Source organism: Tenebrio molitor, chromosome 9 (genome assembly GCF_963966145.1).
Source record: "Tenebrio molitor chromosome 9, icTenMoli1.1, whole genome shotgun sequence".
NCBI classification, from domain to species: Eukaryota; Metazoa; Arthropoda; class Insecta; order Coleoptera; family Tenebrionidae; genus Tenebrio; species Tenebrio molitor.
This window is the reverse complement of record NC_091054.1, coordinates 3,608,786-3,635,058: the sequence shown is the minus strand read 5'-3', so window position 1 is coordinate 3,635,058 and position 26,273 is coordinate 3,608,786. Positions and strand designations below refer to the sequence as shown.

Here is a 26,273-nt window from a genome sequence, read left to right as displayed (position 1 = left end):
GGCCATTGAACCCATTTTTTGCTGTGGGAGCCAAAAATATGAATTTTTTAGTTTTTTGCGTTTTTCTCTAAAGTGAAAAAAATCAGGTAATTTTTTTTCGACTCAGAAGAAGCGCCTTGACAAGGGCAATCCAACGGTGCAAAATTCATTGCCATATGTTACTTAATAAGGGAGCTATGGGCGTTTAAATGATTTTCCGAAGTGAAAATTATATAGAAGGGGGGAGTACATGGTTTTTTTCGAAAAATTTGTTGTCGCCGATTCGAACCAAATTGCTGTCAGTTATAGTATAGGGTCAGAAAAAGAACAAGTTTCCCTCAAAGGAAATGAGTGTTTTACAGATTATGTATCTGAAAAAATTGTAAAAGTTGACAAGTATGTTTTTTAGGTATAAATTTTTTTTCAAAATTTTAAAGTGTCAAATTAAAATCGTGACAACCACCCGGTAAATGATCTACAAGTTTGGAAATTTAAAATATACAGGGCTATTCACATAAGAGTTCGAGCTGTACTGGCCTAAAATGCAACCCAAATTACATTTACATTAGAAAAACTATAGTGTCGGTAGTGTAATGTGGGTTGCATGCATGTTAGGCTCGTACTCTTATATGTGAATAATCACTGTACCTATGTGTAGTTTATTTAATGAAATTAATTAACATTATTTAATTTCGAAATTATTGAAATAGAACAAATTTCTTCATTTAAATATTATTTATTAATTTTTTTTTAAATCAGCTCTCAAAGTGTCAAATTGGAATGAGGAATTGAAAGTACGGTGCGATCAATTAAAAAATAAATCGAGTTGGCGTTGGCAACCCATGCTATAGCATAGGCTCCAAAGCAAACTCGATTTTTTTTTTAAATGATCGCTCGGTAGCAAATTGTGCATTTCACAATGAAGGTTGGCAGCGTCGAGCCGTCAAGGTAATCGGCGCTGTCATTGCGCATAACTGTTTGCGTTGAAAAATTAACCCACAAAATTTGAAATGATGCCTTCGCGAAAAAAGGTGGGGGGCAGTCCCTCCCAAAGCGTGAAAATATGGCCCGGATTCGGTACTACGAAGAATTGAATTGAGTAAGAAACCACGTTGGGCATCTCAATTACGTTAGACAGACATAACCTCAATTTTGATATGGGGAAACTGTAATACAGTTGGTCGGTAAGTACAGGTTTTAGGGTAACACAATCTGTTTTTTTATAAAGTTTTGACACTGGCAGCTAATTTAAAAAAAAAGACAGTAGGTACAGTTGGATTATAAAAAAAAACGGGACATGAATCTTTTCCTAATGTAAATTTGGTTTTGTCCGTTTGTCTAGTAATTGTCTACTTGACAATACCTGTCAAATCATTTTTAAAAATGTCATTGAATTTTCTAACTCATCAGAAATACCCAGTTAACCATTTATTTGTCCAACGAGTGTTGATTATTTGTTATTTTTCCTCTTTATCTTTATACCTCGTCGCAATAACATAATCTCAGTTCCTCAGTAGACAAACAGCAACCGGTAAAACCCAAAATTCATTGTTTCAAATCTTCTTTCAAAATCTAATAAATAGCGGTCCACCTTGAAAATTTCCAAGAAACTCCACGACCCGTGAAGGTTGTTCAACCCCAACCCCGAGATGCTGCGCTATCGATCCCTGAATCGTAGAGATGTCCTTGACACTCCCTCCGTTATCCTGTCCGGCAGTTAAGCGCCAAAAAAACAACAAACCGTAGTGTCCTACGACTACTACGACCAAAAAATAACTCACCCCCCACTCACTCAGCATCCGCCCTTCTTGCGAGGCGTAAAAGCCCGCAAACGATACCGACAAGGATGGAAATATATTCTTGATTCAATTATGTACTACTCTCGCTCTCTTCTTGGTGGGGTGCAGTTGGCGGTTGGCTCGTTCGTTCTTCATTGTGAATTCGCTGGTCGAAAGTACTAGAGTTACACAGTGCAGTTGGTAGTTGTTTGGTCGATAATTCGGGTGGTGTTCCTCAATCTCATAAAAAATGTCCCCGAAAACGGTACAAATCCTTGCATCCTTGATGACCATTAGCACAGGTGAGACAGATCATTTGTCTTCGTCGTGTTCAAATGCGATTTGTAGCAACTTGCATTAACGATTTTTCCGACGGTACAATTTTCAAGAGCAAATTTTGGCAGATTAGTAATTAATTGTGACGTCATACTCGAATATTTCGTGACCCAAGAATCATCTTTCTTTGTTCTTTACTATTTAGGGTAAATCGGCGTCTTTTGACCCGCCATTCACATCACAAACATTTGCTCTACAATAAATGCTTTAATTTGTTAGCATTTTCTTGTTTCGAAATGTTTGCGATGCATACGCAATGTATTCAAATCAGGTTCATCCCGTGGTTCGCTGGTGCAAGTGTGGGGAAATTATTGCAATGTGTTATGTAGGATAAATAGGCTGGCGAGAAAATGTCTCTATTGTCATAAACAAATTAACTGAGGTTCATTAAAGTGCTGAAAACAATAAAAACATCTGCAAAATTCACTTTCGGAAGTGAAATTTTTTGTTCGCTTGGATGCAGAGGTAATTGTGTTTCTGACCCCATTTATATTCTCAATTTAAAAAAATACATTTTCACTATGTTTTATTTCTATTAGGTACGATAAAACTTATTCAAAAGTGATTGTAAAAAGGATGTAGGAGAAGATAAGTGTGTGACTCAATAATGTTATTTGCATGACAGCCGGACAAAAATAGAGGTGATGTAGTTTTCAACAAATAGAGTAAAACATTCAAATTTTCTTTTAAGCAAAATTGATACATTTTTGGGAGTAACTAATAATTCCATATTTTAATAAGTGCAAATGCTAGTTTGTGTTATAAATTTGTGCTAATTCGTCTATAAGTCCTGGAATGAATATGTCAAAGTGTTGGATTTTAGTGTTAACTCTTACAACGTCACTTAAAAATAATAAATCCTCTAATATTTGCGCTTACAATTTGAGGAAGATACAAAAGTGAAAAAAAGCATAACAGATATTTGCCTCAGGCGAGCACAGTATGGTGCTTAAATCTGTAGTTGATTCGTAATGTGCCATGATTAAAAATAATTTGCAATAAATAAAAAATCACCGGGAATAAAAATTACTGGAACAATTCTATTGGGTTTTCATTTAATTTCTCCTCAAAGTTGGCGTTGAAGAGTCGATTGTGAACGCACCACTCGTCAGTCTGCAGAGTAAAAAGACAAACAAAGCAAAAGTGAGGTTAGATTTAAACAGCTGATCCGTGGTGCGTTCACAATCGACTCTCAACGCCTACTTTGAAGATAAATTTAAATGAACACCCGATATTTGTAATACCAACATAATATATATTGAGAAGAATAATTTTTTTTTAGTTTGCCAAAACGAGATTGTACAGGATTCTGTTACGGCACATCAAAAGCAAATCTAAATTTTCCGAAATTTCTTCACATCTATTTTTTAAAGGAGAAAGAGTTGGAAACCTCGTTGTTAAAATAAATGAGAAATTTAAAACCCTAACTTGGTTGACAATTTATCGACGAAACTCTTTTTCACCAAGTGACAAACCACTACTTATGGATATTTAAAAGGATGCATCTAAGAGGTTGATTCCGTTTTCGCAGAACGTAATATCCTGCTTTCCTCACACCCCACGCATTCGGCATATCGATTTTAGGTCTTATCCCAACTGGGACATTCGAAAAGAACTAAATATAAAGCGAAATCTTACACCAATGTGGAAATCGCAAATCTCTGGATTTGGAAAAATAAGGAATAAGTTTGTTTCAAATTTATAAAGAGAAAGTTCCTGATTGTGTTCTGCATTTTGTTTCATCAGGGGTCTGCACAGTATTGATAAATCTGTATAATGCGGTGTAGTGAGCTCGCCTTGCGTCTTTCGTCAATTTTAAACTGGCGTGCGGTCATTGTATCTCAGGTCTTGCCTTTTTTACGTTACAATCCTAAATGTCGGAACTAAATTTAAGTTTCATTCTTTCTTCAGTGTCTGATTTTTAAAATTTACAATAGATAGTCATTTTTCGTTTTGAAACTCAAATAAAAATCCGGCATTATCATATTTCTTAATATAGACGAGTAAAATCAGACAAAAGCCCTGACATTACTGTTTTTCCCCGATGAAGGCATAAAATGCCCTTTGTAAATTGAAATTTAATTGAGGGAAATATTTACGGGATAAGTCAAAAGAAAAATAACTTTTAAAACAACGGATTGTAAAAGAAAGAATACTAAGACCGTTAGTTTGTCTCGTTAGGGAATTTGAAGGGATTTTTCCTTATTGCACAGTGCACAAATACTGAAAAGTACTCCGTTATCACATGGCAACAGTAAAAAATATGATTTTTTTATTGCTGCTCTAAAGGAGAACTCTCTGTCTTGATAAACATAGTAAATAGTCTAAATCCATTCTAAACAAACTTATCCAAATATTTGACAAAAGCTAGGAAAAAATTGGAAGTACCGAAATAAAATCATGTATTTACCTCAACGGAATTCAAGATTTTCCTCTTTTTTGGTGCTTCGAGAACAATTTGCAACGTTGCAAATGCATCATTTTTGAACACCTCTTTTATAGTTACGACTCCCATAAAGACGTTGTTTACAGGCGATACCCACTAAGTGCGATAAAAATTCCAGCCAGGTCAGATTGAGGTCAGATTTGCATTATTTTGTTTAACACTATCCCTGAGTCAGTTTTTTTCGTTACTCCATGATTAAAGCGTCAAGACCGCGATAAGGTTGCGGCACACTTTCGCTTCTAAAATTAATCATCGATCCTCACGTCAATCATCAAAAAACCACAAAACCCCGATTTATCGGGAGTTCAATCACCCATCGAATCGATACACCAATTTGACAAAAGTCGAATGAACCCATCGTGGGTATTTTGTTTGGTCTGAGTGATTTCCAATTTCAAGGTTCTATTTTTCTTGCAGCATTCGCATTGACGTGCTACAAGTGCGACTCCAGCCAAAGTAAATTGTGCAATTATGGAATCGGCAGCTTCACTTACGATACTGTCAACTGCGACGAAGAAGCAGGAGGTGGAGTGCTGACCAATTGGATTCCGAAGCAGTGCGTCAAGCTTGTTGCAAAAGGTGCGAAAAGGAGATTTGGTTTGTGGGGTTAAAAGGGGATTGTGCAAAAATGCAGATGCAGTGGACATACTGTTGTGCAGAAAATTGCTGTGCAATTCCCAAAACAAAATTAACAAATCGGCAAAAGAAAAAAACTAGAGTTAACGCATTAGTTTTAGTTTAAAACAAGTGCAAGATTTGTCAGATGAAATAGTTCTGGTTCCAACTCGAACAATGTTTTCCGTGTTTTATTTCTTATTAGAAACAGTTAAAAATATTTTCCAGGAAACTCAGAATGGTTTTCAACAAAGTAGATAACAGTTGTCGTGTAGATAAAATTTCATTCAAATTATTTCCAAGGTTGATAAATTAGGAACCTATTTTATTATTTATTTTTTTATTTATTATTTAAACTATCGCCCTTTCAAATGAAATCCTGGGCTGGGAAGGCGTTGGAAACCGTCAATTGTTGTGCTTTTTTAAAGCGTAGATTAATTGGAGTATGTTGACAGCTAACCTAAAATTTAAAGCCAAAAAAATCTTTCTTTTTTCTCTTTACAACGTTTTGCATTAAAAATAGAATAACTTAACGATTCCTATTCTCGAAGCAAATATCTAAGGGCACCCTTTGCTGAAAACAAACATATGTTCAATTATGTCCCGATTAAACATAAACAAATGTCTTTCGTATCAAACGGCGGGAAATTCAAACTTTACACTGTTCTGAACGGTTTAATTTTTCCAACGCCTACTCAGCCCAGGATTTCATTTGAACGCCCGATACATACCTGATTATTATTTGTTATTTATATTTTTATTATAAAGGGAAGTTATTTGTTCAAGTTCCTGTTAATAAGAATAACAATTAGGATTATTCTCCAAACCTGTTTTACTTCAGGTAAAAAGTGTAACGTGGTGATTCACGAGTTGGAAACTTTTTGCTCACCGTCACCCTGACATGATGAGGTAATGCTATTGAATTGCTACGTAGGAGAAGGGAGCAAGTTGTTACATTTCCCCATTTACATTTTTTTAATTGGTCTATGAGCAATGTAATTTATTACACCAAGCAGTAAATATAAAAGGATGATTTCTTAGTTTAATAATAATACCTAATTAAATATTAAAAATACCCACGAATGTCTAAATATAAACTGATCCAAATTGGAATAACTTGCTCAACTTACAATAGCATATTATTCAATGAGCGGATAATGATGACTATGGTTTTGTGTCACGAGCCGCAGGCGAGTGGCGATTGCATCCGAGCATGCAACAGCCATTATGCGCGAGTACAATACCATACTTTTTCTACGACTACGAAGACAAATTGATAAATAAGTTTCATTATTAGACAAACTGAAACTGACGTTTTAAAATTATTACTTTGCACACTTGATACCATTGGACTTCATAAACTAGTTGCTATGATATTAGCAGTGAGTTTTGAAATTATTATTCAACGGGCCGTGGCTAATGAATCCTGTTATCCCATGAAAAACACTTTAATAATTATAGTATTATCCAATAGGAGTAGAAAAATGAGTTTTTTTCACACCCCTTAAAAAGTAAATTAATCAATATTATGTGACGTTTCTTCGCAGTATACAATGAAACAGTTACAGTTCGGTATTTAGTGCACTTGCACTTTATGGAATTTTGCATAATTTGCTACAAAATTCTAGAAAAAAAAAAACTGTTGGTATACCTGATAATGCTTCACCATACTCGCTCATGTTACGGAAATAATCGCAAAAGAACTCTAATTGCGCAAACTTCAACACGGTGTCAGTTGTTTACTTTTAGCAGTTACCTAAGTTACACAATGACAATAGAAAATTAATGCTACCTGATTCATGGTTTGAAGTTTTCTTAAATTATTTTTTCGATTTTTTTCGTACAATCATCTTGCAAAAATTATGTATGCTACTTGTGCGGAATTTTTGCACGTTACTATAATAGTCATTGCGTTCGTGTGTGGAGACTTCCCACGTGTAGAAAGAAACTCGTGATTTATGTAAATGTTGAAAGAACTTCAAAAATGTGGTTTCTTTTTTTGTTGCTTCTAGCTAGTCTTTGTCGGTGTTCGAGGAATTACTTGACAACAAAGCATCGGTAGTCCTAAAATGCGGTGGCCCATCAATTAGCAAGTTACGACCAAGCTTTATTACCTTTGCTCTAAATTTTCAATTGGCAGTGAATTCGTTTCTAATGATGTTAACATCATTAACATCATATGTTGGCAATTCGAATTGACTTAATATCATATTCTGTGCAAATTATTTAGTTCAAGATAAATGAAGACATCCTACAGAAGAGACAAGGTTGAAACTATATTTATAGATATGAAAGCGTTTAGATAATAGCGTATCAGACATAACACGACTGAGGGACCAACTACATATGAGTAATCGACCAAGTGAATCACATTTTTTATGACCTGCTGATAAGTGTACTAAATTATAACTGGTGGGTGAAAAACGGGAACTGTCAGAATAAAATTGACACATTTTTACAATTTTTTCATAGAGTGAAACCGTCTTACGAGAGATAGGTTAGAATTAACGTCAAAATTCAATGACAAGTTTTTTTTATTATTTCGTAGGTATTGTCAAATTGACAAATGGACAAAATCAAATTTACATTAGGAAAATTTTCGTTTCCCGTTTTTTTTTTTGCAACCAACTGTACAAGAGAGTTTGTTTCCAGCCATTGAATCAGTGAAATGATTTTTGTCTTAGTTTATTTGCATTTTGCATTTAATAAATGTGGCACAAAATTTCTTAGTATGCGCTTTATTTACATAAGTAATTTGCCGTCTAGCTTACAGATTGATTCGTCATGAATCATCACTTCAGTTTATTTCACCCTTCTTGGACTAAACAATCAGTTAATTTTGCGAGAGTACTAATTTCAAGGTCAATATTTTTGACAACATGTATAAACATTAACAGTAGAATGAAATTTATTTTGAGAAAATGATTCATAATGTCTTTCATGTGATTTTAGAAACAATAAAAGGAAATAGTAGTTTATTTAACGAGTTCGTGTTTAAATTGGCCTTTTTTTGTCATGAGTGGGCCAATTTACACAAGAACGCGTTGAATACAACGTTTTTTTGTTCGACGAGCCCCTTAAAGCTCTAAATCGCTTAAAATATTTAAAATTAGCTTGACGTTTCGTTTTGACAAGTTGTCAAATTTATCAAAATCCGTTCACACAGGAGAAAATTCTCAAATTCTGACAGTGTCGAACAAAAAACATTTTTTTTCCACACACTACGTACTTTTTTTGCTCATCTAATTTTGGGTCTTTTTGCAGACAAGGACGGCAAGGAATACATAGCTCGAGGATGCATGCCAAGTGTGGGTTCGGCTTGCAGAGGCATCGCCAAAACGCTCAGCTTCTTCAGCAGTTTGGAAGGAGAAATCGAAGACATGGATTGTTTCCCTTGTGACGGCGACAAGTGCAACTCGGCGACCAAGTTTTCAGGATACACACTTCTAGGGGTGGTCCTTGCAGCCATCGCCTTCTTGTTTTAAAATATTTATGCATTCGTGATTCGTGTGATATAGGAATTAAAGTTTAGTTACCAACTTTCAAAACTTAAAATTTGTTGCTGTGTACTCATGCCTTTGAAATCGTTTATTTTTATGTTTTTCTGATAATAATAAACTATTTTTCTATGGAAATTGACAACTATTTACAATTCATATGTCACGTTGATTTTTGACGTTGTACACTACGTATGTAATTCGTAGAAGACGCTTTATGTGTGATGCGCCAATTCAAGACTATGCGCAGCAACGCTAAATTTTTGTTTAACTTATCTACATATTTTCAGCTGTTAGATATAGATTGTAGAATTTGTAGAGTTTTTCATTGTTTTCGAAATAAATTTTGATATTGTATATCATATTTTTGAAACAGGTGTTTATTTACATTTATCAAAACCAAGTAACATATTGTATACCCAGAGAAACGAAGAAAAAAATTGACGTTTTCAAATTGATGAATATTGATTTGTTAATGCGTCGGAGGTGTTATTTGGGAGGAATCTTTACATTGAAGCTAAACACAAAAACAACGAATAAGGAAAAAATTCACGAATTTAATTTCAAAGCAGCAAAAAATGGAGTTTTTTGACTTCAAATTCAAAATGTCATTTGAACAAGAAATATTCTTGGTGACAAAAACTTAAGATGAATAATATCCCCAAAAGACACTAACGCTCTGCGAGGATCACTCAAACTACAGTTTTGACAGAACGGTTGTCAATATTTGACTATTTAGCTGTTTGCAAGAAGAAATCTGTAATCTGTGAAAGCATTAGAACTGTGTAATAAACTGTAATGAGTGTTGCCTATCTTGTATTTTATACACAAAAATGAAAATATTCTCGTAACAAATATTTGTGATGTGAGGAATTTAATAACAGAGTTTAGGAAAGATATCGAGAAAATTTTCATCAGAACTGAAAACTGAATTTGTTTTGGAAAGAATCTGTATCATGATAAAATTAAATAACAATGTAATATACAGCTGAAATTTTCAAAAAGTACCAATGTCAAAGTTAAAAAAGTTGTTTAGCAAAATAAAAAAAAAGAGAAAACTGATGTGCATAGTGCAAGAAAATACATAAATATAAAAGTACCTACACAAGAAGTGAAAAAATTGAAAGATTGACAAGCAAGTTCGTTAAAATGCATCGTTTTTAACACAAGGAAATACATAATAGTTAATTAAATTTCTTGTTGAACTAATTGCAGGAACCAGCTTTGTTAGTCATCACTTGTATTTAATTTATATTTTTAAAAGTAAGTTTTTTTTCGATTTTAAGTTTTACATTCGGATTTTATTGAAAACTAATAATGGAAAAGTTAGGGGATTGTACAGTACAACTAAAAGACAGCGAAAAGATGCCAAGGCAAAAATTTTCGTTTTAGACGCTCCATAAGAATGAACAAGCAAAAAAATAAAATATACATACATTTTTGTCACAACCTCAAACCAAAGTAAGTTCTCCTTCCTTTATTTTAAAAGTAAAGTAAAATAATAGGACAATAGGAGAAACTCCCTAGGGCCCTAGGGAGTAAAAGTAAAGACGTCAGGTTGACATTTCTCCCAAATCTGTTGAAAAAAAGACAACATTCTCAGTAGGTAATAGCTATTTTCAATACAAGTGTGCAAAGTAGTGCATTTAATCACGAGGACGGCGAGGGTCCCTTCCTGACAACATTTGCTCATGCCTGTTGAATCTGAATTTTAGCCGAAGCTATTTCACGTTTTTTCGTCAATTGAAATCTAAATAACAGGCTAAAAATTTAAATAAGTCAAAAATAAGACAAGCTTTAGTTATTAATATTGAGAAAGTATTTTAAAAACAGATTAAAAAAACTTTCAGTACAACATATGTATTTGGCGCCCTCTATCAACAAACTCGCAAAACATTCACTTTGCTCAGTAATGAGAAAATATTTTTTCCTCACTAGTTATTTAATTACCATCACAATCATCAAAAAATGTTACTTGAATAAATCGTACAGAATTGTTAAAATTGATTCTAGATTCTTTCAATTACGGAATACAACCAGCAAGGACAAAATGAATTGTTTATAAAACGCAACCTTGACAATGGTAAATGTGCTTACTTAGATTATCTAATTTTGGGAAACTTTAATTTATATTTTAAGTGTTTTTTTTAATGAATGGAAAGAAAGAAGTGGGAAAATTTCTATGTTTATCTCTGATGTAAGTGTCATTTCCTCTGCGGGACGAAATGATACGACTGATATGAGCACACTATCTTTTGTCACGCACCACCGTTTGTTTTCTTTGTAAGTTTATTTTTCAAACAAATAATACTCGCTATTTGTTTGCTTTATGCAGTTTTGAAGTAATTTTTTTTATGTAAACAAACAAGACGCTAATGGTACCAAAGGCACATTATTGTTTTGAAAAGAAATTATGAACTTATATTTTTTATTTCTACATCTTTAGTTTTCAAGATATAGGTTCCAATGTTGTGCTTATGTTACATAATTCCCTCTTGAGGATGAATTATCCTGTCAAGTACAATTCTGACTGCTACTGAATTAAGTTTCATCTAATTTTGAACAGAACTGAACTAGAATACTAGAAATAATACCAGGAATAAAATAAAAATTTGTTACTATTTTCGATAGGTCGGTAATATGAGTATGTACTTTTGAAATATTGGTTTGGCAAAGCGGGTGTATAAATCAAAACACAAAATAATAAACGTATCTAAAAATGGTTTTTACTGTTGATCACAACATATTTGCTATAATGGTTTATTTCCGAAGCGATTTAATTAATGAAAACTATTATTGGAAATATTTAGGACAATGGAAATATCATCAGTTTCTTATTTTGTAACCAGAAGGAGAGATAGGTATGGAAGACATATATAATTTTTTTTTCTGATCAAGCTTGGTTTCACCTTTCTGGTTTTGTCAACTCTCAAAATTATAGAACTTGGTCAACATGTAATCTCCACAAGGTTATTGCGATCTGAGGTGCCACTCCAACCAATTAAAGTTAATGATTGCCCAATCTTCTTTAATTAACGGTCAAAGTTCCCAAGGACTCCTTGAACCAACGTTTTTAATAATTTTTAAAAATAAAAGTTCTTTTGTTTCTTTAGTAGTAACTGTCTAATCTCCTCTAATTGTTGTTAATAGTAAAATGTATTTGGAATTTAAATCAACGCAAACACACATTAAAAAAAAAAACAACAGCACGCGATGTTCCCATGTGGTTACCCATCATAGTACTGGTCGCGCCCAACATTGCTTGACTTCAGTGATCAAACGGGAACTGGTAGAACCAATGTGGTGTGGCTGTTGCGTGCAACAATAACATGTATCATGGATAATAAATAAAGTAACATAAGTAACATAATTTTCAAAGGTGTGAATAGAATTAATTACGAAAGTTTAAAACTAAAGGAAACACATTTTATTGAGAGGATATTTTGACATCGCCTAAACAAAATGTAACGAAAAAAAAAAAGAACCAACAAATTGAAACAACAAACAAGTGCAAAAATAGGATTATCTAGGAAATATTTATTTCACATCTAAAATGCATTCACGTTGTTTTGGCATAATGGGAGGTGATGGAAATTTTGGTTATGTTATTCTAAGTTTGAGGTTATAAATAGCGTCAATGTCTAGTGCGTTGTTGTCAGTTTTACTACTTTGCAATAGAAGAATACTCAGACATGGCGGGAAATTCAGCAACATGTTATGTTCATTGTGATAGGTCAGGTATTTTAGTGACGGAAATCAAACAGTGTGTCCAACGTTACAAAATAAATCATGGCCTCCCTTTATGCCAAAACAACGTGAACGAATTTGGACAAATAATTTTCGTTTGCTTGTTTATTTTATAAGCATAACATTTGCACAATCACTGACTAATTTATCAATGGCAATATTTAATCGCACCAGATACATATTTGGACAACAAAAGTTAATCAGAACGATTTTCAGAAATCACATTGATTCTATTTCTTAATCTAAATCCACACTTTGCTCAATAAGATTAATTAAATTGACACTTGAACAGAAATGTTCTACTCAAAATCTTTTTAATTAAGTTTATTGATCTACAAAATCACACAAATATTTTGTTGTTTCTTGATAAGTGTGTGTACTTGAGCTTGGAGCATAACATTGTTGCGATAAATAAACACAGTTGTCTTTTTGTCCGTACCGACATCGATTTTCCGTAGCAGAGCCGCCATGTTGCCAATATGGCGACACACCAATTATAAACACCAGACATTTTAATGGAATCGGCGTACACGGGTTAATTGTTCTAAATGACAAAATAACGAGGGAATAAAAAAGTTATTGCAAGTTTTGCACAGACAGCAATTTTTAATTGTTACCAATAAAATAATGGTTTGTGTGCTTTAGGCTCTAACAACAAATATCATAAATATTTCTTAATAAACATTATTGGAAATTGAACAAAATATGCACACTAAGCTTATAAATATAATTGATAACCTAGTTTATTTAAACAAACAAAAAATCCACACGTATTGTCAATCAATCAAATTTATCAGGAGAGTGATAGTAATATATTCAACGTATTTATCATATAATTAAAGCGAACATGTGTTCAAATCTTTTAATTGAGACCTGATAAGAGATAATTCAAGTAGGGTATTAATAATAACAAAATTTAGTAACAAAGCGCCGAATAATAATTAATCATGGAACTGTCAACCGACTAAATGGTCCAGATAAGTGACTTGCAACACAATATAGCACTTGTTGCGGCCGAACCGCACCAGGTGTGAACTCCTGAATTTCTTTTTACTTTGGTTAATTGATATTTTATTAACGTAAATTACCTACAATGTTTATTTTACTTTCTATTAATATACTTCACATAATTCCCCAGTGGATAATATTTTTCCCCCAACGCTGCTAGTCTCCTGAAAAGCTTAATGTGAGGAAGACAATATTCTGTAAAAATTTCAGAGCTGGCTTAGCTTTGAAGTGACTGAACACACCGCAATCAAATCAAATCATTTCGCATAGATTATTTTGTTTTATCGTTTACGAGCGGCGACAATCTGCGATTATTTTTATTAAATATGAAGAGCGCTTGAAAACAAACTTGCCATATGTACCTGATGGGTGTGTGTAATGACAAAATATTCAATCTAATCTCAGCTGTGCACAATCGTGGAGGCTAGGCAGTGAGGATGTCAAAGTGGGTGATCGTGGGCATCTTGTGCATCGCTTTTGGCGACAGTGGTAATTTTTTTCAACATTATTGGCTTTCAATGTTCTAATGTGTTTGTTTTGGTCGAACACCAGAAATAAAAATTCATGGGTTTATAATGGAACTGATGTAGTTATTCGGTTGGGTAATTTAGTGGCTAATGAATTTTTTAAGCTCTAAACAAGACATTTTTAAATTTGCAACAAGTGTTTTCTTTTTGCTAAGGGTAAAGCAATGGGAGGTATCAGACCAGATTGTTCCCGTTTGATTTTTTTGATTGTTTATTTGTACTGATTTTTAAACAATTTTTTTGGCAGAAAACGTTGCTGTGAAACTGATTTTTAATTTTTAAATTTATTCAAGAGAGGAAAATAAAAATGACGGAAATAGAGGAAAATACATCTTTCAAATCTTAGAAACTTTCTATAAATAAAGTGGAATTGAGGTCAAATTTATCTATAATTTTCTTTTACTTTGTAAAATGGTTTCCACAGCCATTTCACAAGTCTCTTATAAAATTCTCCATTTTTGGACCTCTTCCTAAGGTATTGCTAAATAGTAAAATTGTGTTTCTAAGCTAGTTTTTTAATAATTTGGATCCAATTTTACTCCGCCCTGTTCTTCGTCATCGAACTCTTCAAGTCTTTCCAGTCTAGACTAGCTTCAAACTCCTGTTTAAAACCAATCGTTGGTAGAAGTGTTGGATTCTCTCATGGGCTGTGACCTTGGAAATATCTGCACGAAGGCGGAGCGATAAACCAGTGAAAAAGACAAAGAGAGAAACGAAACTAAGGCAACGAGTGACGATGTTTTCCGGTCGGTTTGTAGCGCCTACGCAATAATAATAATAATAATATTCGTCGTTTGCGCAGATGACTCACAGCCCATGAGAAAATCCAACACCTCTACATATTTCATTGCTTTCGTTAATTGTTGGAAAATACATTTCTCTACTTCGAAAATTTGTTTTTCCTAATAAATATGGGAAACCCATCAATTTCAATTTTATCTAAATTAGGTAATGTTGTATATTTTTAAGCGATTCAGCTGTATCTGTTTCATATATTTTGAAGCGTTTATCTTTTATTAATTGGAAATACTGGCGAAAAAGCATTATTTTCTAAGTTATAAATAAAACCCAGAAGGTCAAGCATTAAAAATGCTTTTAATAGAAAAGCATTCAAACAATGAAAATGCCTACACCACCTAAATTATTTATTTTTCTAGTTACTAAAGTCGTATCTACGCAGGTGAACAGAAATAACTCTGACCAGTCATATTTGTTGCATTTTAATTTTCCATAAAGCATATTAAAAACATTTGACAAGACTGAATAATTATTATCAGAGTTATTCCCTGAACAAAATGACAGAAAATCGCCATTTTATCTTTTTGGCGTGTTTGCCATAGAAATTTGGCAATAAAGAATTAATTGTCCAGCAAGATTCTATTCCAATTCAAGATTAGATTCGTATAGAAATCATTTTCATAAATTGACCGGCCTCCATCTTTTCCTGATCTCAACCCGATAGATTCCATTGATCCTGGAGAGTTCAGAATGGCATATCGAAAGAAAAGTTGTTGTTGAACCGCTAACTACTAACATCTGACGGTTTTAAAATATTTTTAGTTAGTTTGTGCAACAATTGACGAACATACAGGGTGTTTTTTAAATGCTAGTAAAAAAAAGCCTGGTAATAGGTGAGGATGAGTAGAACTCACACACAAAAAAAATATCTAATAAGTCTTTTCGTTTTCGAGATAAAAATAAATTTTGGTTAAAATTGTCAGTACGCTACTGAGTTAAAAGTAATAAAGACGTAATTGGGGTTGTCAAGCAACAATAATAATTTTGTTGTATTTTTGTTCATGGCATTGTCGGGTTGCTACGGTTTAACTTATTGTTTACTATTGTTGTGTCTGTGGCGTAGAATATGCCTGGACAGGGTTAGTTTTACATTTAAAAAAATACTTTTCTGGACTCTTTGGAATCTCCAAATGACCCAGTTTTTTTTTACTAGCATTTAAAAAAACACCCTGTATAAAACATTGTTCACTGTTTCAGTTCTCTGTTTGACGTGCTACTCCACAGACATTGCAAGTTTAAGAAGAGGCGTCCCACAAAACTTCGAACATGACCTGCAAGATTGCTACGATTACATCTACTCAATAAGAGACGCGCTAAAGTTTCCAAAAAGTAAAATTCCACCAGATATGCCAATGCGATGTTTCAGTGTGTTCAATGAAGCAGATGGTAGGTATAACTCCACGTTGAATTTTCTTATAATTTTATTTGTGCTGATCGACAGATTCGCATAGCATCGTGATCAAAGGATGTTGGCCGCCCAAGGGCTGCACAGTATTGAAACGGATATTTGAAACAATCTTTCCAAAAAACGAAACTGTTAAATGTGTGGAGTGCGAGGGTGAAGCGTGCAATTCCAGATCAAGCACCAACACTGTCAGTATAGTTGGGTTTCTATTTGTTGTAATTTTCTTGAGATTTTGAGCCAAAGTACTGATTTATTGGTAGTATTGAGACAAGAGATTTTGCTTTATTTAAGTATTATTTTGGATTATTTTCAAAAATATAAAAACAGTTTTTGAATCAGTATTGATTATTTTCCTAAATCGTGTAAGAGTATATTATTATACGTCTTGTAAGACGCATTTTATAGCACCACGGGTTTAGGGCACGACGAGCTTGCGAGGAGGAATTTTATGGTGGCACAAATGTTACAGTGAAACATTTGAAAGTTCAATTTTAAGTTATTATTATATTGTTTATTTAGCGTGATTTAGCGTTTGACATTGAAAATTACCAACCTTGAAAATGTAAATTGTACTGGTCTATTACAGCACTCAAATCACCTATTAACGCACTCTTTTCAGTGCTGTAATAGCTTTGTTACAAACGCAAAATAGAAAATATATGTTTTCTTAGTTTTTAACAAGCAAAATCTAATGTGAGCGATGTTTATTTTAAAGTATAAAGTGTAATCCGAATTATTTTCTATTATAATACCATATGCCAGGTGTTAAAAAATTAGCAAAACAATTAAAATTAACGACTTGTTAGTTATGTCGAACAAAAAAAAAAGATCACTAAATCAAAATTGTTTTACAAATGGTTTCAAACAGTCTTTCATCGAATGATATCAACTTGAAATATGTATAAAAAATAGGTTTATACGAAGATGGTCCATCATTAATCTCTGACGTAGAAGATTTTGATTCACGACAAATAAAAAACGGTTTATTAATGAAAAAAAGACTTGTTTTTTAAAAAGGACTTTGTGCAAAAAGTCCATTAAGATATGATGTGCAAAGTCTAGAGAATTCAATTTCGACAGAAAATTTAGTAAATTTGAATGTCAAGACCCCTCTAAGAATTTTTTTTTGTCACCTACGTATCTAGGTCCAGTTTAACCTCAAATTTTGTATTTGCGTCAGTGTCATAGTTTTTCACTTTCTTCCTAAACTAAAATGGTTTACTCAACTGAGCACAAAACAGTTATGATACAAAGTTATTTTCAGCTTCAGCTTCCACAAGTTGTTGATTGCAAACAGTTTTAGGAGTGTTTAGATCATCATATGAAATTGTTACGGCAGAGTGGGAGCATAACAAAACAAGAAAAAAGGTAGCGAAAGGCGCACCAAACATATCCAAACGTGATTGATGCATCTGAAAAAATTATAAATATTAAAAAAGATTGACATTTTTATTACTTCTGTTTCCGAACTGCTGCTGATTTGGCACAAGAGCTTCAGTTTTGTGCTGCAACCCTAAATAAACCTTTTTTACTGATGAAGCTTGGTTGTATGAGACAAGATAGGTGAATGCAGAAAGCCTACACTAGGACGGTGAGAACTTTTTACTCCCGGAAAAACTTGGTGTGTGAGTAATAATCCACGTTGCAAGAAAACGAAATTAAGATGATGATTTTAGGTAACAACCGCCGCCGGAGAAAAGCATACAACCATTTTTTGAGGAATTGCTCGATGATGAGCTGTAAGAAGGATATTTTCAGCAAGATGGAGCAACACCTCATTGTACTCGAGACAGTTTGGATGCACTAAAACAATTTTTTGATGATCAATTAATCAATCGAGATAGATCAAACCCCCGCGTTCATGTGACTTAACTCATCATGATTTCTATCTCTGGCTTTACCTAAATAATACGCTTTAGTCTAGGTTGATTGATAATTTGGATGATTTAACACAACTGATAATATAAATGTCAGCAAGTTAATAACACTCATATACTGACTTTACATAATGTCATACATTAGTTTTTGTAAAATCATTTAAATCCACCTTACAGCTTTGAAAAATTAAATGACATGATTCGTTCTCAAAAATCAAGAGTTATATTGTTGGTTGCCAATGTGATGCAACAAATAAATTAGCTATTAAAACTAATTGTTGTTCTTTTAGGCCTTAGGGCGCAAAAGGCATTATTAACGCACGCAAATTACTGTATAAATGACTTCATTTTGATACGATTTTACAAAAACAACATTTTTTGCTTTAGTGTTCCAATTAAAAAAAAATCAAACAATTTTATTTTTAAAATGTTCTGAAAGGAATTATTTTCTTGCGATAAAACATCAATTAGAGCTTGCTGATTAAAATATAAATAGAAATCGGCATAAATATGTGCAAATCAAAACCACAACAGTGAGATAATCATTGGCAGACTAAAATAACTTTCGTTGTTTATGAAAGTATAGTCTGTTTCAATTCAAAATTTACACCACCTGTTGACGAAATAATAATATTTCTAAATTGGGGATTGTTATAAGCAAAGTTGGCAATACAATTATTTTATAAACATGATTCGCAAACAATGTAATTTACTTGAAAAATCCTCATTAAACAAGGTTTTCGTTCTTTTCTTTTCTTCTAACCTCACAAATATAACCTGACGCATTTTTCACCAAACAGTGTTGCCGGTTGTATTTCTAACGTGGAATGCAATGTTGGTGGAAAATTGAAAATTAATTCATGAAAAAATAATTATTATTGCATCTTTTACCATGTAAACTGTTTTCAAAATCACTTTTAAAATGAGGTTTACATCTGCTACATCCACAAATAAAGCTTAATTGGACACGACCTTGCCAATTGCCAGATCAATATCTTTGTTCGACTAGAATTATATGATGTTTGCGATTCATCCAACTTAAACAAAATAGTATTTCACTCATGTAGAACCACATTTACATTAGCTAACATTGAAAAATCGCATTAACATAAAAAACAAATCGTGTCTGAAATAAAGTTTTTTTTTAAACTGCTAGTAAAATATTTTTTCCATGATCATTCAGTTTCAGTAGTCTTTGCTCACTGAAAACAGTAAGCAAAGATGGCAATTGAATCACTAGTGAGGAAAAAATATTTTCTCACTAGTGAGCAAAATGTAATGTTTTGCGAGTTTGTCGATAGAGGGCGCTAAATATGTTGTACTGAAAGTTTTTTTTTCTCTTTTTAAAATACTTTCTGAATATTAAATAATTAAATTTTTAATTTGACTTATTTAAATTTTTAACCTGTTACATATTTCGATAACACATAACCTCTTTTGTTTGGAATTTTGTTGATCCACGTTTTGTTGTGAATTCCCTGTTGGGCTAATTTTAGATAATGATAGGATAGACATGTACAGTTTACGTTAATATAACCTCATTTTTACTCTTATCATGTTTTTGTCATTTTGATTTATTTACATTAAAAAATAGTGATTTGCGGCATAATATGGGGTAGGTAGCAGGTGAAAGCGATGATTTAATTACACTCACTGCAATTAACTCAAAATTCAAAAAGTGACCAAAAAATGGTGCCCGAAATTTCGATTCCGCGACTGTAATTTATGATCACGGAAGAAATCAGATTCAACACGCATGAGCAAATGTGCATTTGATCACTTGTCCGGTTGGGACCCTCGCCTACGGCTCGGACGCCCAACTTCCGTCCTCGTGATTAAATGCACTACTTTGCTCACTTGTATTGAAAATAGCTATTTTACATCTAAAACATTTTTACTATAGCTCATATTTCCAACAAATTGTATATTTACGTCTATTACTTGCTTTAAGAATTATAAAATTGTTGCTCTGTGAGAGGCCACATTGGAGACTTGTTTGAAAAAAGCAGAAAGAATTACCAAAGAGTCAAGGTTTTTGAAATAATGCACCCCTAATTACAAAATGACTATTTCTTTGTTATTAGAGACTTTTAAAGAATGGTCTCCATTGTGAAAACCAGCAACGTATTTTTCATCCCATTTTAAAACAAACGCGGTATAGATAGATTTTCCATTACGCATTCAGATCAACCATACCACATATCCACTACAAACAAGGTGTAATTGCACAAGCCTATCCCATCGCAGCGATCAATACCCATTATAGGCGAAAATGAATGACATTCGCAACTAATTAACCTTAACTTAAGCAACGCTGACCACATGCAATGCGTGCCACAAGTGTAAGATGAAAATTTTCCATTATTAACTTAGTAGTGCGCAGACTTCCCAGCTTGCAGCCCGCGAAAATGTGGAAACACCTATTTTTGTTGGTTCTGGTCGCTGTCACCATCCCACATGGTAAATCTCGCATCCGCACCGACGAAAACAATTTTCTTTGTCGTTTTTAGCCCTCGCCTCGTCCTGCTACGTCTCCGAAATCGGAGAAAGCCCTCGGAGCGGCCTGCTCAACAAGACCCACAAGGTGAAGAACTGCAACGACCAATTTACAAATACACTGCTCGTGCCGATTTCGTTACCAGAAGAGGGGCCGATCAGCTGCTTCAAAATAACGGGGACAGGTATATAGTTAAACAGTCTGTGTAAGCTCATTTTGACTCTCTGATCACAAGATCCCAAAGGCAACAGGCTCGAACTGAAAGGCTGCATCCCGGTGGGTTACTGCGAGGTGCTAAACAACGCTGTCAGAAATAGAACTAGATTGGGCGAGAGCGGAGGGTATCTGTTCGAGGATACGAAGTGTTACGAGTGCGAGGGGGATAACTGCAATTCGACAGGACGAGTCGACGTCAGAGCTTTGGGTGTTGTTGCCTTGGTCCTTGTTAGTATGCGAGCTTAGGCAGTTTTCACGGTCATTTGTGTCAAATCAACCACCATCATCACTGCAAGAAAAATCACAACAATTGTACTCTGTATTGTAATTTATTTTTGTTAATAAAGATTTTTTTAGAAAACCTGAGATTGGGTGGATTAAAATTTTAAACTTAGATTTGGAGTGAAGATGGACGGGAAGTGTTGAAAAGGATGATCGAGAAGAAGCAGATGAATGAAAAAAAAGAATATACAGGGTGTTTCTGAAATAGGTGCATTAATTTTAACTGGTAATAGAACTCGTCAAAAGGAACAACTTTTCTATCTACCATTTTGCCGAAAAACGATGTTTAATTCCAAAAAAAAATTGGAGAGATTTTTCACTAAAATAGCCCTACGCCACTAAATACTGCAATGGCTAATTGAGATCAGCGCTAATATGAAAAAAACATCCATTTTCATCCAGAAAACATGTTTTAACGTCGAAATCGAAATTCAAATAAATCTGCCGGTATAGCAAAAAATCCACTTCGTAAGAATCTGGTTGTTTCACGTTTTTAGGTAGCTTAGTTTTGGAGATATGAACGGTTTTAGGAAAATCTTTCCTAGTTTTTTAAGCCATTACGCAACGTTTTTCGCAAAAATGGCAAAGAGAAAAGTTGTTCCTTTTGATGAGTTCTATTACCAGTTAAAATTAATGCACCTATTTCAGAAACACCCTGTATTTAACTCATGTTTCATTCAGAAAATTAGGACAAATCTAACCAACGAAAGACATAAATATAAAAATGATTGCCATACCACTAATTCACGATTCGTTTCGATATTAAATTACATGTCTTTTTTTTTACTCGGGGAATTTGTGCACTCGCTTCACTCGTGCGGCAAATTTTCCTTCTCGTAAAAAAAGATTTACTTTACTAACTTGTTACATAAATAACTATTACATTGAGCAAAATATATTTTCATAATTAAATTTATTATCAGTTATTTTTATCTTATCCCTACACTAGTATACTCTACTTTGCTTTATTAAAAAAAGTGGGTTGTAATTTTATTCAAAATATGTACCTATTCAAGATTGCCTCGCCTTCCACACAAATTATATTGTTTCCCAAGTTAATGTTAATTTTATAACTTTCACTAATTTAATAGATACTCCTATTTATTTTATGTTTTTGCATCGTATAGATTTGAAATTTTAAAAGCTGTTTAAAAACAAGCATTTTGAGGTTCTGAAATAATTAATTATTCTCTAATTTATACACGAAAATGTAAATATATTTAAAACAATAGGTACTAAATGTAAAAAAAAGTTATTGTTATTCAACTGTGTTTTTAGTATTGGGGGTTCAAATGAAATCCTGGGCTGGGAAGGCGTTGGAAACCGTCAATTGTAAATTGACAGATGCAATTATAGCAGGTTGACAGCTAACCTAAAATTTATGAACAAAAAATCTTTCCGTTTTTTCTTTCTTTGCAATGTTTTACATTAAAAACAGAATAACTAGCGATTCCTATTCTCGAAGCAGATATCTAAGGACACCCTTTGTTAAAAACAAACATGTCATTAATATCATTCGTGTCAAACGGTGAGAAAGGCGGGAAATTCAAACTTTACACTGTTCCAAATGGTTTATTTTTTTCAACGCCCACTCAGCCCAGGTTTTCATTTGAACGCATAATACCTAGTATTTTATATAAAAAAATATATAAAATCAATAATACCTGTTTACATGTTATGTAGGTGTGTATGTGTGTATGTTAATTATTATTTCTTTCCAAAAATTAAAAACATGTTATACAAATTGTATTAATAAACTTTTAAAGTAATTTCTGAATCTTGTTATTGGAGCTTGACGAGTTTTAGGAGCAGTGGATAGGATTTGTTATTGGGATCGTAAAAGGGTGCGGTCATTTCCATAACGAAAATGACCTGCCAAGCCCAATTTGGGAGGTTCTAACTAATTAGGATTTCGTAAATTTTTAAAATTAGTGTTTGTGGTTAATGAATATGCAAATTTGGAACAAGCAAAGCTCGAGGATGTAAAAATGCTTGAAAAATTATTTTATAAAATGTATTTAGTGAGTATTGATTTTCCATCGAGTAAAGGTCCCCAGGTAGGTTAAGTATCACGTACTAAAGAGCAATATAATCAGATGTTTCAAACTAAGGGGAGGAAGGTATGCACTAAACTAATAAAACAATTCACATAATGACCAACGAATGTGCATTTAAACACGCATCCGGTGCTAAGGGTCAGGTGTCAAATGAGCTTCTCTTCATGTGCTTCTTTGAGAACATATTTTATCGTGGACTATGCAGCCACAACGGTTTTGCTATGTCACGCTATGAACAATGTCATATTTTATGTTTTTTTTTTAATCAAAGAACCACGATCTGTTGATTTAAATTTGCAATAATAAAATCTTACTAAATTTAGGGAATTTAATTATATCTATTGGCTACACCTGCCGACGCCTGTCATTTTTAATATCATTTATTAAACTCTCAAATTATATGCCATTCACGATGTTTTGGCATAAGGGGAGGCCATGGAAAAAGTGCATTTAAGTTGGCAGTAAAGCTGTCTGTTGAATTAGGTTATGTTTTTCTAAGTTTGAGGTTATAAACTGCGTCATTGTCTAGTGCATTGTTGTCAGTTTTACTAGTTTGCAATAGAACAATACTCACATATTTTTAATCCAATTTAACAAAACAGGAAACTGACTTGAACAGACTACAGAATAGAGGGACCGGGACCGGAACACGAAGTGGCTCCTGTTAATTTATGCACCACTTAGATAACCCACCTATACAGTGTCTTAACCAACCAGTTAGTAACTTCTCAATGTATTTTTCATTTTAACCAAAACATTCCTAGAACTAGATTGTATAAAATCTTGTACCTACTTATTAAGCTTTACTTTATTCGAATATTTCTGCAACATATTTACACAACCATCGTCCATGACAAGAAAGAACAAAACTATTCAACTTCCATAATTTCATTAGAAAATTCTGAATCATCATTACCTTCTCTTAATGAAATTATTAAAGGAAGAACGTTTTCAAATGAAAGATTTTCCATTAATTTTGCCCAATCTTCCGAAATAAATTTCAAATTTCAGGAGTACATTTCAAAATAGACTCAAGCCATAAATTCACAACTCTATCGCAAAGTAATAATAGGTCTTACAAAACCCCTGTGCCATTTCAATTGGGTCGTTGTTTCTTCCTTCACTATCCGTGCTACATATTTATCTTGTACTCACCTACGATTCAGTTTATACACAAAAAGAACTTGACTTCATTGTAACTTACTGAAAATATGTTCTGCAGTCTAATACAAACACCATCAATACGTTTTAAAGTCGCTTAATTATGATTACGGTAAATTCGGCAACATGTTACGTTCATTTTGATAGGTCCGCATGTCAGGCACTTTAGTGACAGCAGAGATGACAGAAATCAAACATGTATCCAACGTTAAAAAATGAAATCATAGCCTCCCCTTATGCCAAAACATCGTGAATGGTATATAGTTGTTATTAGTTGTTGTTAACATTATTAAAATGCTACGCTACTAATATCTCTACATAACCTCAATTTTTATGTTATGACAAGTGTACAATGTTGCCAGCTCTATTTTGAGTGTAAATTGCGGTATTGGTGTTTCTTCGATTAAAAAAAAATAACAGAAGCTTCTAGCTTCCTAAATTTTTGCGGTGTTGGTGGTTCTTCGATTAAAAAAAAACAACAGAAGCTTCTAGCTCCCTAAATTTATAAAAAGTAATACTTAAATCACCTATTGCTGGCCCTTGTTGTCTGTCATGTTAGTTTTCACATTTAGATTAACTTTTGTTCATAACCTCAGTAAAGAGAAAGTGTCATGATTAATCTTATTCGCCAAGCTACTTGGATTGCTAACTTATTTCGAATTAAACAAAATATCAAGTTCTAGGGGTTTCTTGTATTTTGGGTTGCATATAACGAAATTTTCATCGGAAGTCTCTCGTGAATAACCCGGTATAGAAACTGTTTAAATTTAGTCAAGTATATTAGTTCGTAAATGTAAGGTCAGAATCATCATTAATTTCATTTTAAAACAACATTATGTTTCACCGCCACATTCTACTGGTATAAATACCCACCTCATTCATTCCAGAAGCACAATTAGTAGAAACAATTGATGTATAAACAGTCAATAGCTAATAATCACCCACGTACTAGTGCTTAATAAACAATCAAACATCTAAACTCCCCGTGAAAAGAAGAAGAAGAACCTAACGAAGCAACGAACGAAACAAAACCCACCGACTGCAAACCAAACCCGAAGTACGAGTAGCAGAGATCCCAGATCATCTCTAACAGTTTTTTTTTCTTTGGTTCAAGTGAGTGAGTCGAGAGATTATTATTTTTCTCCACAAACCTAACTAACAAAATGCCTTCTTCATGTTTCATTAAAAAAACAGTTTTCCTTCTTTTACCAGGCTTTCTAAACGGTCGTTTTATTTAATTTTTTAAATTTACATTTGGCAACATCGCTTTACCTTACAATTTGCAGTGTATAGATCGTTACAGTACAACAAAATGGTTGCTCTGAGTGCTGCTGCTTATTATTATCAATTATCATCTTCTGTATAGAATGTTGCCACTTTTACAATAATCTAAACCCCTGCAAAACGATACAGACCCATAAAAAAGAAAGTTTGATTACGATTTCGGGTTAATATTGATATGGGAAATTGCTGTGTAACATTTTGTACTTTTGTATGTACAAAATATTGACTTCGTATCTTAGAAAAATGTTTTATTCTCAGATAATAATTAATGAGGAAAAAATTGTATCAAGGATCACTCCATAATATTGGAGCAGGATAGAAGGAACAAACATAATATTTACACAGCCTGCAAGAACGCATACGATTCAGTATCACATTCGTGGCTCATTAAAATATTGGAAATTCATAAAATTCATCCCATATGAATAATATTTTTAGAATATAGAATGAAAAGAAGACAAAATGTTTTCAATGTAAATGTTGAAAATAAAAATATGAAATCAAACCCAATTCCAAAAACAAGAGGGAATTTTCAAGGTGACTCTCTAAATTCTTTCTACGTAGTTTGTTTTGGCCATTAATCCATTATCAGATATACTTAATAGTTCTATGGATTATTGGATTTAACATTAAAATTTAAAAAAAAATCAAATTATCCCATTTAAAACTCAATCAACAACTCGTTATATTCAATTACAGTCAAATCATACATAATTGTTGCTTACAATTATTGTAAACGTCTGTAAATTTTCCCGAAATCGAA

General features: G+C 33.1%; 2 protein-coding genes, 2 long non-coding RNA genes and 1 pseudogene across 4 annotated transcripts; 4 read left to right on the top strand and 1 right to left on the bottom strand.

Moving 5' to 3' along the window:
- The first annotated feature begins 1,881 nt into the window (after window positions 1-1,881).
- LOC138138185 (uncharacterized) lies at window positions 1,882-9,024 on the top strand. Its single transcript, XM_069057976.1, has 3 exons — window positions 1,882-2,059; window positions 4,957-5,118; window positions 8,419-9,024. Exons 1-3 carry the CDS (start codon window positions 2,008-2,010, stop codon window positions 8,637-8,639), a joined length of 435 nt encoding a protein of 144 aa, XP_068914077.1. The 5' UTR covers window positions 1,882-2,007; the 3' UTR covers window positions 8,640-9,024.
- On the top strand, window positions 2,075-4,902 carry LOC138138186 (uncharacterized). The gene is made up of 2 exons (XR_011161976.1): window positions 2,075-2,558; window positions 2,633-4,902. It is a non-coding gene; the product is annotated as an uncharacterized lncRNA (long non-coding RNA).
- A 2,825-nt stretch (window positions 9,025-11,849) lies between the features above and the next one.
- On the bottom strand, window positions 11,850-11,968 carry LOC138139547 (5S ribosomal RNA; annotated as a pseudogene).
- Window positions 11,969-13,582: 1,614 nt separating this feature from the next.
- Window positions 13,583-16,471, top strand: LOC138138597 (uncharacterized). Its single transcript, XR_011162055.1, has 3 exons — window positions 13,583-13,895; window positions 15,929-16,117; window positions 16,173-16,471. It is a non-coding gene; the product is annotated as an uncharacterized lncRNA (long non-coding RNA).
- A 3,500-nt stretch (window positions 16,472-19,971) lies between these two features.
- On the top strand, window positions 19,972-21,092 carry LOC138138596 (uncharacterized). The gene is made up of 3 exons (XM_069058584.1): window positions 19,972-20,473; window positions 20,524-20,694; window positions 20,746-21,092. The coding sequence occupies exons 1-3, from the start codon at window positions 20,422-20,424 to the stop codon at window positions 20,970-20,972; spliced, it is 450 nt and encodes a 149-aa protein (XP_068914685.1). The 5' UTR covers window positions 19,972-20,421; the 3' UTR covers window positions 20,973-21,092.
- The last annotated feature ends 5,181 nt before the right edge of the window (window positions 21,093-26,273 follow it).